Source organism: Brienomyrus brachyistius, chromosome 15 (assembly GCF_023856365.1).
Source record: "Brienomyrus brachyistius isolate T26 chromosome 15, BBRACH_0.4, whole genome shotgun sequence".
In the NCBI taxonomy this organism is placed as follows: Eukaryota; Metazoa; Chordata; class Actinopteri; order Osteoglossiformes; family Mormyridae; genus Brienomyrus; species Brienomyrus brachyistius.
Window position 1 is genome coordinate 23,459,808 of NC_064547.1, and position 16,882 is coordinate 23,476,689.

Consider the following 16,882-nt stretch of genomic DNA (forward strand, 5'->3'; position numbering starts at 1 on the left):
CGCAGAGCATCACGGTACGTTATCCACCGTGACGTCCTCGCGACACCCGCCACTTCCACCGGAAGTAAGATTTCGCAAAATAACGAAACGTAAAATGGCTGAGGATGCAGAATGGCTCCTTAGGGTGCAGGATGGCTCATTAATTAAAAAAAAGGTTTCATTAATTTCCATAAAGGAATCGCTACATGATTGGTGTTTTAACGGTAGCATATTCATGGTTAAATTAGTTTCCGCGTGCCATCGCACTATCCAACCAATCAGTTATCGCCGAATATATTTATAAGCCTTCAAATTAGGCAGTGGGTCCCTTAGTGCCTCGACCGTGAGTTATCGTACATTTTAAAGTTTTCAATGCAGTTTGTCTGTCTGGAAAGCATAACAATAAAACTACTGACAATATATTTCTCTTTCTGATTTCTAATATATTCTAGAATAATATGCATGATTGGCTATACGCTAATTTAGGAATCTAAAAGAATTTACAATAAATCGTATGTTTTGGTTTTCTTATTTAAGATAAGGAGGAAGACTTTTTAAATTAATATGCTTATTTTATGGAAAAATTATTCATAAACCCAAACATTTGAAAACTAGACCTTGTGATGTCCTGCCCGCGATGTCTGCCTGACCCTCCTGTCTCCTCCCTAACACGATCCTGATGAGCTACGCTTGTTTCTTGTTTCCCCTTGTTAGTCTTTGTATTTAAGTACCTGTTTGGCTCCTCGATCCTCAGTCTGGCATTGGAGTCGCTCCTCCTGTCTGCCCATGTCCTTCACCATACTCGCCTTCTTCTTGTTTTGACCCCTCGTGGTCTCGTTTGTTTCCCTGCTCCAATTCAGTTAATAAAACCCCTTTTTACCCAACACCCGATTTTGAGTCCTTCGTTTCGCATGTCATCACAGCATGAACGGATTCACAAAAAGCCCCAGCAGAACTTCACCTCAGCTCCAGCTTCAATGCGTCCCTGCATCTGGGGAACCAGATACCTCAAGTGCTTCAGATCCAGGAACCAAAGGAGTTACCAGCGACATGGGTGCCACCTTCAAGCGGAAGACTTCTTTTCCCTCCTGGATACCCACCTGCAATGGAGGAGTAATCTGTCGGTCTGGAGCATCCCCAAGGCCAAAGCTCTCTGCCCAATTTACTCAATTCTCATGGTCTTCTACCGTTAAGCTTATACTATGATACATAACTCTATGTGTATATACGTTCATGCGTTTGAATTCATATAACATATTGATAACATATTGAATGTACAGGGCTCTCAAGTCTCATGCTTTGACCAAAGGCACATGTATTTCAACCAGTTCACATGCCACAGGTAAAGGATAACACTCACCAAGGTGTCCCTTTATATAGAATTAATGGATGAGGCCAGGCATACAGAGTGGAGTTTTCCGCTGAGTTCATAGCCACCTGCCAGCCAATCAGAAAATAGCATTAGTTGTGTCCAGGATGTATATGTAAATACCAAAATAAGTTACATGTGATTACGCTGTAAGCACATTATTGCATGGTTGCGCACACAGATGGATTTCAGAAAAGGTGGAAGTGGAAGAGCAACATCTGATGGATGCAGTAGGCAGGGCTCTCAAATCTCATGTATTGACCGTGAGGTACATGTAACATGTAATTGAACTTAAGAGCCATGATATAACATGTTGATATAACATGTTTTGACTGCGTTCTAGATCTACAACATTCTGTACACTGCCTCGGGCTTAGCCAGTCGGGGCAGTTTTGAATCCCTTCCTGCAGGTGCCCCCCCACCTTCCCGCAGCTGCCAGTCTATGCAAGGTCTCTTGGCCTGCGAAGCTGACCATGTGCATGTGCAGCATGTGCTGTGAGACAAGGACACACAATACCAGTTTCAAAACATCTTCATGCCTAAGGCCTCAGACATAACAATGCCACAATGCCTCTCTCCCCTGGCCTTCCCAACTTTCTTTCCACAGTATGAAAGAACCTTGTACTCAAAATATTTTGAGTTTGGTAGTAAAGTATGGCTTGATGTTAATTCCCCAGGGGCGCTGTAAAGGGGGGGTAAACGATGACGATTCTCGGGGCCCATGACTGAGAGGGGGCCCAGAGAAGCCCCCAATAAACTGTGTTGGGGGCCTTGTCAAGATTCTTTTCATGGGGCCCAAAATCCTTAGCTGGAAGTTGGAAAGTCATTTAGCAACACCAGTTCTAGCCAGGTTCATTGTTAGCCATTTTTAGCAATACCAGTTGATAACAAGACATTATGCAGTGTTTTGCGTATACAGACACGGTAGCAACATATTCACAGATAGCTGTTGGAGGGTACTGTGTGTATGACTGATTAAATTAGACACAAGGCAAATAGTGTATAACTACAGATTTTACTTCTGTCGATAAAAGGCGCAGCCATCTTGAATTCCGAGTTTAGGGTTGCTGAGGTTATTTTGACTTTCCATGTCAGAACATCAACTTCAGGGGGCAATCCAGTTGAAATATCCAACTATGAATTCAGAAATTCTGACTTCAGAGTTGAAAAGGGACGCAGCATTAGCCTTTATTCTATTTGACTTCCTGAGACAGGGGTGGCCAATCTTATCCAAGAAGGGCCAGTGTGTATGCAAGTTATTGGGAAAACCTTTAGGTCAGCTGTTTAAACTCAGCTATGAGAACTCTTAAGCCAATCAGTCCTCTAATTAATAGTCTAAATAGGGAGCTGCAGTGAAAACTCATATATACAACAGAAGATATCAAGCCTTCCTGGATAAGTGGTCATCCCTGGCCTAAGAGTTTTGCAAAGCAAAAGTGTGGGGGAAACACTGGAAAGTAGATGTTATGTCTCTTGGCTTTTCTTAAAACATCGCTTCTTTGTCTTTTGAGCTTCTTAATAACAAGCTATGCTTAGACTACTTGGTACTTACAATTTTTTTTTATTGTTTAATTTTAAGTTATGCTCAAAATAGTTTAACCTTTGTCAAATGATGGATGTCTTCTGAAGGATGGCATGTGGCGCATTTAGTAGCCCCGTTGGGTTGTGGGTTCAATCCCACCCATGTGTTTGGAGTTTGCATACTCTTTCTGCGTTGTGAGGGGTTTTCTCCAGTGCTCTGATCGCCTCCTGCAGTCTGATGCTGCGTTCTGTTTACCTCAGAGGTCAGAAGCTGGTGTTGGGAATGATGTCACACCTGACCTGAGTTAACTGCATTCCAGTACAAGAAGTCAAAAATCCATTTTGCAATTAACGGAGACTTGTTTCAGAGAGCAGGATTTTTTGCTTACCCGCACAACTTATTGGATTTAAGGTACCCCAGTTTAAATGACCTTTATCTTTGTTCACTTACATTTAGCCCAAACTACCTAATATCCAATAAATTATCATGCTTTCTGAAACTGGCCCCAGTTCTAGCCAGGTTCATTGTTAGCTACATCGGTTGATAACAACACATTACTCTGTATTTAGAACATAAAGACACCATAGCAACAAGTCCACAGATAGCGGCTGGACAGTAGTGTGTGTGCAACTGATTTAATGAGCCACAAATAACACATAAGTGCTAGTAAACAGTAACTACTACTTTCACTTCTCTTGATAAAAGGCAGAATGTCACCTGCCTTCTGTCAGTTTTCCTCCCTTAAACTCTGTTTGCACTGAACCTCACACCTTACTTTGTACAGTGGGTTACCCATGTATCTATATTTCAAATTGAATTTCTTGTATAGTGTCATTTATTGTCTGTGTCCTAGGGAGTCTCAAGCAGCCGGAAGCAAATTCCTTGTGTGACCCAGCATACTTGGCGAATAAAGATGATTCTGATTCTGATCTTGCATTCTGAGGTCGAGGGTTGTTGAGCTTCCTCTGACTTCAGGGGGCGTTCTGGTTGAAATGTATGACTGGGAACCTGGAAATTCTGACTTCCGCATTGAAGTGGAACACAACATAAAGACATACGGTTAGGCTAATATCAGCTTTGTGCCCTGCGTTGCCTGGAAGGGTCTGTAACCTTGGCCAGAATCACTGGTTAGAAAGTGTTTATTTCCATTCAATTTAATTTTAACGTAAATATAATGTATATGTATGAAAACCCAAGACAAATTCATCTCGTGTGTGAAGCTTACACAAACCTTATTTTCCATACATTTTTTCTTGCCAGAACCATACAGATCTGCATAATAAAAGGAGAGTGTGAAACTTTCTTTCTTACCCCCAGGATGTGGGACAGATTCCATCTCTCATTACCTCTTTGTATGAAACTTGCCAACTGATTTTGGGTCAGCCACTGTCCACTGTCTGATTTGCAGATCACAATTACCAACGTCTCTCATGTTGAGTTCCTCTGTGCTTTGCTGGACACATGCTGGGTGACTTCTCTGATAGAGCATTTCTGTGTGAAGACATAAAAGGAAGAGGAACCACTTGACTTTTGTAGGACATCTGGCAACCAAACAGTGAGTGAAATTGACCATATGTTCTATGATCCTATGTCCTTATTGTACTTCAAAGCAGATGCTGGTCATTGATGATCTCATTCTTCTCTGGCAAACCCCAGAGAAATGGAACAGTATTGTCACCGAGCAGCTCTTCTGCATCTTCAGTTTCTTACACCCCGTCAGTCTGCTTGCTCTCACTGTGCAAAGACTGTAGATTTTTGCCTTTGCTTTTCCTGTTTAAATACCAGTACCTGTGTAGGGAGCAGAATTTTTCTGCATATGCCAAAGTCGTCTTTGCATTTGTGGCACAAATTCCACTCCATACCTGTGAATTACTTGTCATGGTAAAATGTTCTGAAAGGTTCCTGTTCAGGGCCAAGGTCAGGAGACTCACTGAAGGTGCCGTACCTTTGTGGAATTAAAATAGTATAAAAGTACAGCATATTAAGTTCAGAGCCTCATAACCCTTTGTATAGCAACACATTTTTTTTCATTTGAAAGCAAGTAGAAAGTACTTTCTTTCAAATTAAGTGAAAACTGTGTCCTTCCCCCACATGCCTTTGTTGAGTCTCAACAATAGGATTTTTGTACAATTTTAGGGTGTGTATCTCATGAAGGGGACCAAGTAACAGGTCAACCTTTTGAATATTGTGAGTACTAGACACACATGTGTATTTCACTTGATTGAAATGCATTGACCAGTTACTCCAAGCCCTTTATTGTTTTAATTTTCATAACCAAACGTAGTAAAAAATGCACTTAGATTTATGCATGATTTATAGATGACAATATAATCTTTCTGAGATTAAATTAATGCGAAACAAAAAATACTCTCTGAGCATTCCAATGAGTTACAGCTATAGTCATACAGTATAGTTGTACTGTAATAATAATTAAAAAGTTACAGATCATTAGAAAACATTCTGGATTAATACTTTTTGGCTGCATGCAGTGTAGAAAAGGCACTACAGCTCAACAAGAAAAGTGATTCCATATTTTTTCCCCCATCAGAATAAAACTATGCCATTAATTAAACTAATTAAATTTCATTTGCCCCGCGACCCAGTAGGATAAGCGGTTTTGAAAATGGATGGACGGATGGATGGAAATTTCATTTGTTTGAGGTAAGTCTGAGGTGATTTATTTGTCACGATTAAAACAGCTGGGAGAGCATTCTCTAACTATCACGTTGGGTCAGGCAGCATGCACTGGGACAACACGTTTTCCTGTAAATGACATTAAGCTGTGTCCATACCTGCAAGAAGCCCTCCAACCTGCAGGGAGATATTTGGGGGTTGGTAGCGCAATTGACACACCAACCACGGTAAATCCATTTCAGACAGCTCTGAGGCAGCAGACAGGGCTTTTTCCTGCTCTCCGCATATTATTAATAACGCATTTGAACTTTATTAAGAATGCATTTGGCCCGGAGACATTTTCAACTGCTGTTTTTTTTTTTATCAGGTGAATATTTAGCTTGGTATTTTTTTTAGCCCTTAAAAAATGACCAAGGTTCAGGCCTCGGTGACCTTGTAGCTGGCTATGGCCCTGAGAGTAACCCTAACCCTAACCTTAACCCAGTGCTAACCTTAACCATAAAGAACAAAAAGAAAAAAAGAATACAGGAATTTTAGCATTTTTAGTTTTTGGATTGCAGTGACAGGTTTTTATAAAATTGTGTCTGCACAATGTAATAAATACACAGCCCCCCCCCCCCACACACAGACACACATACTCACACATATGCCTATACAATGTAATATGTAATATATATATACCTACACACACACTTCACCATCTCTGTCAGATTTTGCCATGGTGTTGACTTTGGTTTCCGTCAGGGATAAGATACTCTAATGAAATGTTTGCCATCCAGACCCGCAGACAGTCCAAAAAACGTGGTGGGTCTGGAAGGGAGCTGGGAGCGAACAAAAAAGCGGACCGTCACCAAGGACTGGCTTGGGAAACATTTCTATTCACACTCGTAAGGGCACATACAGTACATCAACCCTTATTCAAGGGAGAGCTGTATTGTTCTGAAAATCATGAATGGCGGAAACCATCAGATCCCTACATTCTTCAATCAGCCCTTAAATTTACATCTCGACTAACAATAGAATAGAATTATACACAATTAAGTACACTTTTTTAATGAATTAAGTACACGTTTTTAATCCCATATTTATACAGAAGATTAAATAAGATATTGGCTTACTATCACGTGTAAGTATTTTATAACTACAAGCGTTACGTTTCCTATATTATATTGTACTATATTATATTATACGGATGTTGCAGCCCGCTGTCCGCCTGCAGCGCGCATGCGCTTTCGCTCCGTTTTTCCGCGCACCCGGATGGTGACGGAGACGAGCGCAGTGGCTTAATGGCGGCGGGGCTAGCATGAGCTCGCAGTGAACCGGGTTATACCAGTTCTGGCCCCTCCACATGCGGTGGTCTTATTGAACGCAATTCCTGCATTGTGAACGGTTTATTTGGCCATATATATACATATATACACTTGCTTGTTTGGAACGGACGTCAGAAAAGGGCGCCGAGATGAACACGAATACAAATGTGATTCAGGTGACGAACGTGTCGCCCAGCACCACCTCGGAGCAGATGAGGACGCTCTTCAGCTTCCTGGGCAAGATCGAGGAGCTCAAACTGTTCCCCCCGGAGTAAGTAGCCGAGCTCAGCCGGCGTCCACAGTGCTGCGCGGCCGTCAGTTTTGCGCGTTTACCGGCCGGGTCTCGGAGGATGGGGACGGGGAGTGGGATCTCCGTTGGGGCCTACTCGGCCTGCTCGCCCCTGTGAAGCCTCTTCCGCTTCGGCATCTGCATTTCGGCTCTGGGCGTATCTCCTAAACGGCACGGTCCGACTTTTCCCTTTTCCGTAAGGGGGTAACTGATTAGTTATCTGGCTGGAGCTGCCCTCGTTTGCCCGGACTGACTGGTTCAGACCGGGTTCGATAACGCCGCGGACGGACTGCGCCAAAACCGACGCGGCGCTCCCGGGGCTTCATAGTTTATGGCAGTTATTATATATGTATCAGCCCAATGTGGGAAGGGAAATATGTTTACCGGGGGTTTCTTTAAAACTAGCCGATCCCCACAAGCAGGCGAAGCAGCTCTTTATTCGTGGGTTAAGTCGCGGGTGCTGAGTGTTTGTGCCCCTCCCGCGGCGCTGCATGGTGACCCGCCATGTTTGAATTCTCTATAATGTCGTTACATAACCGGCTTACTAAATTAGCCAAATTTATCTTCCTCCAGTTCAGGTCCCACTGTAAAATTTTACAGACTTTCAGATGCCTTTAGTAGGGAGTTTTTTTTATTTAGTTTGAAGATTTAATTAAAGGGTGGCCTCGGATGCACGTTTTCAGGGATGATGTGAATATGGACACGGAAGAGGCCGTCTTACTATAACTATGAAGTACCTTGAAGTTCAGCCATAGGGAATCCTGAATCGATTAATTGAGAAGCCGTTCGGAGGTAGCCCCAACAGTCGATCAGCGATACATATCGCTGTAACTTTTTGGTTCACCTGAAGCTGGAGGTCAGTGTCCAGCGGTTCGGTCCTTTACTGCTGGTCAGCGATGCTCTTGTGTGTGAAACAAGTACATGGCGGGTGCTTTAACCCTAAAAGTATTATTTCAAATAAGCCAGTTCACTAGTGATTAATATAAATACAGCTCATTAATCAACTCTGTAATGATCGAAGTAGTAAAGGAACCGGCATTGGAGAAGGGAGTCATTCCCCCCAGGAAAATCTCATATATTGTGAATTCGGGCAGAACGTCTCAGAATTAATTGTGTAAACACAATATTCGATCCGTTTAGAATTAAAAATCTTGTTCTGAACATTTAAAAATGTCAGATTTTTTCATAGTTGTACTGGCTGTGCTGTCTTAGGATTAGAAAAAAATGCAAGGAGTGGTCCACAAGCGCGAATATCTACCGAATCAAAGGGATATTCATACATTTTGTAGAGCTAGGAAGGCAAAAGGTTGTTAACTTCTGTGTTCTGTGCTTTTGCTGTTTTTTCACCTGTCGAATAACATCTGGCTGCACCACATAGCAACTGCTGTTAAAGGTAGGAAGCTTGAGACATCTTGTTGCTCTCAGGGCAAAGACGAGAGACAGACAACACAGCGTTTGTGACGTTGATCATTTAATGCTACTGAATCAGTAGTGATGGAGTTAATTGAAAAAAAACCAACCCAGCATGATCTGAGAGTTGGTTGCTTTCTGTGTCTGGATCTGGAAGTCGTTCAGCACAATAGAATTAAGTCAGGTTTTTTTTTTTTTTTAAACGAAGATGCAAAGCCATAGTGATTTTTTAAAAATGTTTCATGATTGTAAAACATGCTGCAAAACCCATCTGTTTGTATTTCTTGCACAACCAGTTTGTATTTTCTTCCAGTGACTCTCCCTTGCCAGTGACTTCACGTGTCTGTTTTGTAAAGTTCCTTGAATCTGAATCGGTGGGAGTGTCTCAGCATTTGACAAACACAGTCTTCGTGGACAGAGCCTTGATTGTCGTCCCTTATGCTGAAGGTTGGTGCTTTATGTTTGCTCTTCCCTGTTCATCTTTGTTTAAAAAAAATTGCACAACTGTAGGGTGAAACGTAGTGCTCCTAATGGACCCTTGGTATACAGCAGAATGGATGGATCATTCAACAGGTTGGGTTCCTTCATGGAGCTGCAGTTATTTGGGGCAGTAGATTGTATAATGTTTCAGTAAAGATTTCCAGAACCGTAATACTGCATGTGCTTTTGCCAGATTTAGGATCATATATATCTGGTATGACTTGTGAATTGCCGTCTAGGCTGCATGTAAGTCCATGCTGTATACCAAGGTCTGGAACTGGGTTTGCTTGGAAAATCATAGTGAGACTGTGGCCATGGACTCTCATAGGGGGTGAATCTAACTTTCATGTGTAACCATGCTCTTCCAATTTAGATTATTCACTATTAAACTTTTCTCTGTTATTTGTGTGTGTGATTTTTGTAGTGGAGAAGGCAATTGCAGAGCCCCCTCCTTGATGACTGAAACTGCTCCTCTGCAGCCAACAGGGGATTGTAGACAATTACAAAACGCCAGCAAGCATTCAAGCCCCCCCACTGTTTTCCTGGTGTAAACACTTAACTCTCTTCTCTTGTTTTTTGTGTTTTAGCCCGTTTTCATCCAAAGGGGATAAAGCAAATTTCAGAAGTCAGTTTGGTATAATGAAAGCATGGCAATACTTTTGTATGCCATATAGAATCACTTGTTTTTGGAAACACATGGGATATTTTATGCATATTTGAATCACATGGTTTTCAGGAATATAAATATGAACTCTTGCAGTTTGGTTTGAAATTAATTCATGGGTTAATATTTTTAAACCCTCAATTAAATTTAATCTGGAGTTAGTTTGGGACACGCAGAGTATGATACTGAAATTGTGCACTGAAGTTTTGCTTGTTTTAGTACTTCTGGTTCGTATGGGGGAACAATTTGCCTATTTTATTCCGCCTTCATTTGCCCTGAGTAAACATCGCCAACGCGAACAGGGGTGCTGATTTGCATTTGCTGGTATTTTTGTTGGAATTTACTGCTCGTTTAAATTTGTGCTTTGTGAAAACTAAGTTGCTGCATGTGGCAGAATCTGTTATTTATACAAACTCTCCCCCAAACTCTGGGACGCATATCCAAGTGGTATTTGCACTGACGCATTGCAGTATTGTGGTGTAAAGTCCTTATTAGTCCACCCCACATGACGCGAACAAAGGGTCTGATACCATTTTTAACGGTGGTTTTTCTTTTTTGTTGTTGTGTTTTACAGTTCTTTTTCCTGGTTCAGCCAGTCATATACCAGGCCCTGCTGAAAATACCACCCAACAGTTTTGTCTTCAGCAGCTAATCCTGTTTCTCAAGTGGCCTTTCTGTGTTGTGTGTCTGTAAAGATGACAGTGTTTGAAGTGAAATTGATTTCAGATTTATGCACACCCATGGATCATCTCATAAGATTGCGTTCATTTTTCTTTTGTTTTGTTTTTTGTCTTCAGCATTGGGAACATGTGCTGCTATAACCATGGCTTTTGCTGGCTCTTACCCCTAATTCTCGAGGGCTAGTGTTCTTGGCTTTTATATCTGGCATGTAAAACAAATGCCTGGTCTTCTCTACACTACATTACTTAAACTAAAGGGTAAAGGTAAATAGAAGTGGCTTAGTTTTCTCAGTACCAGGTAAGGAACAAGGATGTTTGTCAACAAATCTGTTGACTGTCTGGAGCAGCACAGTAACCAGCAAAAGCCCATTAAAAAGGATTTTGTTAAATGTTAATTTTTTGTTTTATGGTAAGTTGAGCCATTGATAGTAAACTGTACCATGCTGTTGACTCCAAAATCATAAACTTTTGTTTTGTGTATCTTGGTTTTTTTGTGTGCTTTATAGCGAAGCAGCCGGCGCGAGTCGCTTGTTCATAAAACGTCTTATGAAACTTGAGAGCACACCCCACTGGAGATCCGGCTGTGCTTGCTTACGTTTGGTTCATGACTTAAAAAACAAGTACAAGGTGATACAATCTTGGCAGTGTTAACCACAGTAGTGTGTATTGTGACATTTTATTTTTCTCTTAGTGTTTCTGCAATAATGCGTAGAATGAGGGAACACTTTCAGATTTGCAGATGTGAAAGGAGGAAATTTTGATATGCGTACGTATGTATTTTTGGATGATTGAGTAGATGTCTAAGGTGCTGACTTTTTTTGGTGTCTGGTTGTGTCGTGGATGTTTGATTGCCCCCATTAATTCCTGTTTGTTTGTCTGCAGGGGTCATTCCCGATGAGGCCAAAGCTTTGTCGCTGTTGGCTCCAGCAAATGCTGTCGCAGGCCTCCTGCCAGGTGGTGGTCTTCTCCCAACTCCAAATCCACTTGCATCGGTTAGTCAAGTGCAACTGTCTTTGCATCACGTATATTCATTCTATAAAACAGACGTAGGCCATCAGATGCATTCACTGCCAATATCTTTGAGTCATTCTTGCAGTCCTCAGCAGGAGGACTTATTCTTAATCCATTAATATCTAGACATGAGAGTCCTTACTTTTGCAGATTGGAGGGGTTCCATTGGCTGCCCTAGGAGGTCCTGCCCTTGATCCTGCTCTTGCTGCTCTGGGCTTGCCAGGGTCTAACATGAATTCCCAGGTACGCCGGACAGTCGATCTACCGATTTACTGAATTATTTGCTCTTGACATTTGTAGCTTTGTCTAATAACCTTATTCTTTCCACAGTCTATGACTACTGATCAGCTTCTGAAGCTTATGACTTCTGTGGATCCCAAGTAAGTATATAATTTGCTGGCGGCTTTCAACACAGAATTGTGTTGTAGTTTGAACCCTCTAAGTAGGTCTCGTGGCTTTATAGCTGCTAAGAGTAAAAACGTGTTTTAATTGCTAGATTATTGTGGTAATTGGACTACTCTTATATGCATGCTTTGTAGCTCTAGCCTCTACATAGGATGTTTTTTTGCAAATTTGTTTCTTGCTTTTTCGTTCTACGTATTGGACCTTAGACGTGGAACGCATAGAGTGCTGATGGGAAGGTGTATAATAACCCTTGCTGCACTGTTCTTTGCATGCTGAAGGCCAGGCTAGATTGCTTGAATGGTGTTTTCTATACTTAAGGCAAGTCCATGAAATACTGGGCATCAATAGAAGGTGTGTGTGTGTGTGTGTGTTTGTTGTTCTTTTACACCTGAATGGGTCAAAGTCTGTGTTATTTTACAGGCTCTGTTTTTCTACACATAACCTCCTTCAGGATGTTATCCGCCATCAAACCTCACATTGTACTTAATTTTTTCCCCCATTACAGGTTGAATCATATGGCCTCAGGAATGAATCTGAACCAAGGTCTGAAGGCGGACTCCTCCAGCAAAGAGATCGAAGAGGCGATGAAACGGGTCAGAGAAGCACAGTCTTTGATCTCTGCTGCGATTGAACCTGGAAGTGAGTGCCATTCTGTTAGACCATGGTTACAGTCTTGCAACCCCATGACTCTTTTGTGCCATTGTTTGTGAGCCTAACAGCCGCTCTTTTCAGACAAGAAAGATGATAAGCGGAAGCACTCGCGCTCCAGGTCAAGATCACGGCGGAGGAGGTCTCGTTCTCGGTCACGGCACAGGTGAAGATGGACTTATTAAAATTGTGAAGGGCTAGAAATTTAAGTAAACTTTGAAATGAAAATTCTTTCAGCTTGTCAGGCCTTGTAATAGATGAACGGTTATAATATTTAATATCTGTGTGCAGGAGATCAAAGAGCAGATCAAGGAGGAGGTCACACTCAAGGAGTAGAAGGCGTTCTAAGAGTCCCCGGAGGAGAAAATCTCACTCAAAGGAGAGAGGCAGGCGTTCTCGTAGCAAGTCCAGGTATGAGCCCCTCTCCTGCTACCTTGCCTGGACCTCTCTGGTTTTGTCTTGATGAACGTGGGCCAGAAATAAACACACATTTATATATGTTTTGTCTTCATTCTACTGTTTTTAAGAAACAACTCTACTAAAGTAATGTTAAATTGGCAATTAAGATTCTTAAATGGTTAAAAAGTTCCTAGAGGTGCTGAAGTGCAAATGAGGAATTTAACACGAGAAAATGGAATTGACATCTTTTCGGGAATCGATGTAAAGACCTTTTATCCTTGCATTGATTTGAAGCAGTTAAACTTGCTGTTTTTGAAGGGTGATTTATTATTTTTATTTTTTATTTTTTTTGTTATACATGTGTAACTGAAGCAGTTTGCTCGTGTATGTTTTCACTAGTTAGTTCTTAGTCACTAATTGTTTTTTTAAGCACACGGACGGCATTTACTTAATTCCTACATGAGTGCAGGGGCCAGGGATGCTTTTGGGTTTTCTCGTGATTTATTTAGATGCTTTAACATGGTGGTTGATTTTCTGCAGGGATTGGTGAGCTTTTGTGGGTTGTCTATTGAATCGTAGGGATCGGAAAAAGGAAGAGAAGATTAAGAAGCGGTCAAAAACTCCCCCGAAGAGCTATAGCACCACTCGGCGATCCAGGAGCATCAGCCGGTGAGTGTTGGCATGAGTGCCCCCCTCTGCAGGTGTGGGGCTGACTGAGGCTCCAGCTGATATTTCCTGGGCACAGCCACTAAGCAGCCATCTCTCTACATGCAGTAGGCGTAGGCGAAGCCGCACCACCAGCCGGTCGCCAAAGAAGTCAAGATCTCCAAAGAGGAAGCTCTCCAGGTCCCCCTCTCCAAGAAGGTAGTCCCTGCTTATGAATCTGAGTATTGGATTGCATGTGGAGGTAGAAGGCATCATGACAGTGACTTACAAAACGGAAGTCAAGTTAATGTACGTGAAGCACCTGTTTTAATGTGGCTGTAACAATCAAAGGACACATTCCTCACCTTGTCTGCTTTGTGATCTGCAGACACAAGAAGGAAAAGAAGAAGGACAAGGACAGGGAAAAGGAGAGAGACAGGGATCGTGAGAGAAAGGAGGAAAAAGACCGGAGCCGTGGGGAAAGAGAGCGGTCTACCAGCAAAAAGAAGAAAAACAAAGATAAGGAGAAAGAACGGGAAAAGAAGTCTGACGGTGAGAAAGGAGACGTCAAGGTATGTCTAGTGCTGTGAAACGTTTACTTTGGTTTTTGCATACAAGTTCTGGAGTGACCTTTGGACCAGCTACTTTGACTGTTAAATGAGGAGGTGACATTTACCCCCAAACCATTTTTGCATAAATATGTATTTGAGGCAAAATATGGTATAAGTAGCATGTAATTTTTAAGATGCGCAACATACTGCATTTACCTTTCCTATACAAATAATATCATTTACACAATTATATGGCTGGCAAAACTAGTGAATTTGTCAGAATAACTATTTGTCCACATTTGATTGATCTCATTTTGCACATAGATTTATGGCACGTTTCCACTGCCTCCAAGAGCCGAGTAGTACCACAAACTGATGGTTTTCCGTTGTAAATGACGTGATCCGTACTCTGCTTGCTAGCTGGTTAGTCGAAATGCTTGGAACGGCTGAACGGAATGGATTCGTAAAGCAAATTTATGCAAGTTAATGCTAATTCCGCTAGCATTTCATGCTAACATGACACAGACATTCTCCCAGATGTGCTAGTGGAAATTAGCACATAGTAAATCTTGATGTACCCTATGTGAACAATGGTAAATAAGCGTCTCTCTTCGGTTTTGTCACTGTCGCAACCCTTCTGTTGTGGAAAACGAAGCTAAGTGGGACTGTGCTGTAACTAGTCTCTTCGCAGTACTGCTTGGATAGGGCTCTGTTCCTGTAAGGCAGTAGAAATGCGCCATTAAGTTCAACTGAATTTGTTCCACTCCCACCCTCCCCCTCCCATTATCAGGCTCTATTGGTTAATTTCCATGTTATTTACTTAAGCCAAGTTTTCTTCTCACTAGGCATAACGCTTTCTCCAGCCCAGTTTCTGAAGCATCACGTATATTTAGCAATGCTGCCAACAGAACATACCGAAATTATCCAAGTTGTTTTGGAATTTTGATATTTGGTGTTCTGTAAACACACTCACAATCTGTTTAACGCTCTGAAGTCGGCTATGCCGTGTATCTATCTCGTGTATTTGTTCATAACTCGCTGAAATCTTATTGTAGAAACGGGGAAAAAATGCTGACTAAATCTGTAACCTCTTCTTTTCAAAACGTCAGTTGTTGGAAGTATTAGTTTTTAAAACTAGATTAAATTGGCAAAAATTAAACCATGTCACCTTTCTTTGTTTTACCTGTATCAGGTGTGTGTAGTTCCGCCCTCACCTGAAGATCGCTATTCGCATTATCAATAGCAGCATTTTCACATATTCAAATTGCATTTGTATGGTAATTTGATGAACAACGCGACGGTGAAACGCAGGGGGGAGGGTGTGGCCAGGTGCGAATGGCTCATGCATACACATGAAAGTTGCTACATATTCAATGAAAGGAGGCCAGAAATAGTAACATGAGTTAGGTTTTTCTTATTTATCCAACTGAATGTTGCAACTACACCATTTAGTCATCTTCATGTAGCCAAGACTTTGGTGATCAGGTATCTGGGATCAAAACAAACTGCCACCATTGCTTACTATGTACTTTTATAATGTTTCTGCAAGTCTTCCAAACTGCATTTTGCAATGTCTATACTTTGATGTCAAATTACAAACTTCACATAAATCTGACATATTTACAAAGTGCACTAAGATTAAGATGAGTTTAATGCCGAAACAAATATATGGCATAATTTGCCATAAATTAAGTTTATGATATTGAATGAAATTTGTGACCATGCCCTCGTCAGTGAAAGTGTGTTCCCTACCCCTAGACCCCAGAGTGTTAAATGAATCAGACTTCAACAGCAATGCTGCTTAATGTTTAATTTCTCCAGGTAACCAGGGATTATGATGAAGAAGAACAAGGGTATGACAGTGAAAAGGAGAGGGAGGAAAAGCGAGATTCTGACCTGGCCTCATCTCCGCACCTCAAAGAGTCAGTGGAGACTGCAGGGGAGGCGGTGAAGGAGCCTAAAGTCAATGGTGATGATCACCACGAGGAGGACATGGACATGAGTGAATGAAGGCGTACCCCATGGTTCAGCTTTAGGGCCACCCCATCATTATTCATGTATTCCTATCATTTGAGTTTTCTGTTCTTTTTAAAAGCAACAACTGATATGCTTAACAACCCAAAAGCTGTCAGGTGAATTGAATAGCAGTCTTAAATTTAGATGTATAGTTTTTTAATATTTTAATACAATTTCCATCCTTTCTGTAAGACAGTGTAGGATTAGTGGGTTTATTTCTCAGAAGGTGGAATTTCTTGTGCATGTTAAATTTTCTTTTTGGTTCTAATCCATATTTGTAAACGATATACAATAAAATGGCATTATTAACAGGGTTGATTTTGGTAAATCGAAAGCCTGTTTATTAAAATAAGCCTTGGTCTCCATGCACAGTTTTTTTTATGGGGGGCAGGGGGGGGCTTCATTTATTCCTGCACTATACCAACATGAAATACTGTCCTCCCAATGACTTGTGTATATTAAAATATTTCATAATGAGGATTTTGGTTGTTGAAGTAGATTAGATTGAACTTGATTTCTGTTTGGAAACCATTCTTTCTACAGCTGTTTAAAGCAGTTTGACTGTGGAAATATACCCTCAATCCAGACCTGTTCTGTATCCAGTCTTGTGATTTAATAGTTATACCAGTTCCCACTGAAATACTCTATGTAAACTCGGTTGAAACCTGTGTGTGAATTAGACCACACTGTCAGTATATAATTTGTAACGTTACATCAGTGAAGATCTTTGATAATAAAAGTTGATGGGAAATTTACCTTTTTGGTCTTTAAGAGTAATATTAGTGTTCCAGGATCCAAGAAAAGCCAGTATTACCCAATACAAATCTTATCTGTATCATTTGCCATTTGATAGGGACAATACCTGTATCA

At 41.4% G+C, this 16,882-nt stretch overlaps 1 protein-coding gene across 6 annotated transcripts; it reads left to right on the forward strand.

The window, feature by feature from the left end:
• Positions 1–6,758: 6,758 nt before the first annotated feature.
• On the forward strand, positions 6,759–16,767 carry srsf11 (serine and arginine rich splicing factor 11). 6 transcript variants are annotated; one of them, XM_048976008.1, is made up of 12 exons: positions 6,759–7,085; positions 8,827–8,960; positions 11,220–11,329; positions 11,499–11,591; positions 11,679–11,728; positions 12,259–12,392; positions 12,486–12,567; positions 12,693–12,812; positions 13,380–13,469; positions 13,575–13,664; positions 13,834–14,017; positions 15,818–16,767. In XM_048976008.1, the coding sequence occupies exons 1-12, from the start codon at positions 6,964–6,966 to the stop codon at positions 16,004–16,006; spliced, it is 1,398 nt and encodes a 465-aa protein (XP_048831965.1). In that variant the 5' UTR covers positions 6,759–6,963; the 3' UTR covers positions 16,007–16,767. The 6 variants fall into 6 exon arrangements, with proteins under 6 accessions (XP_048831965.1, XP_048831966.1, XP_048831967.1 ...); XM_048976009.1 differs by lacking the exon at positions 6,759–7,085 and adding an exon at positions 9,418–11,103 and having other exon boundaries at positions 8,825–8,960; XM_048976010.1 differs by lacking the exon at positions 6,759–7,085 and adding an exon at positions 10,844–11,103 and having other exon boundaries at positions 8,825–8,960.
• The last annotated feature ends 115 nt before the right edge of the window (positions 16,768–16,882 follow it).

What these genes read in the sequence shown, in the direction of transcription:
- srsf11 (XM_048976008.1), top strand. Translation starts at nt 6,964, where the DNA reads ATGAACACGAATACAAATGTGATTCAGGTGACGAACGTGTCGCCCAGC. An exon ending in CTCCAAATCCACTTGCATCG is followed by an intron (nt 11,330 to 11,498) that starts GTTAGTCAAGTG and finishes TTACTTTTGCAG; the next exon opens with ATTGGAGGGGTTCCATTGGC. An exon ending in CGATCCAGGAGCATCAGCCG is followed by an intron (nt 13,470 to 13,574) that starts GTGAGTGTTGGC and finishes CTCTACATGCAG; the next exon opens with TAGGCGTAGGCGAAGCCGCA.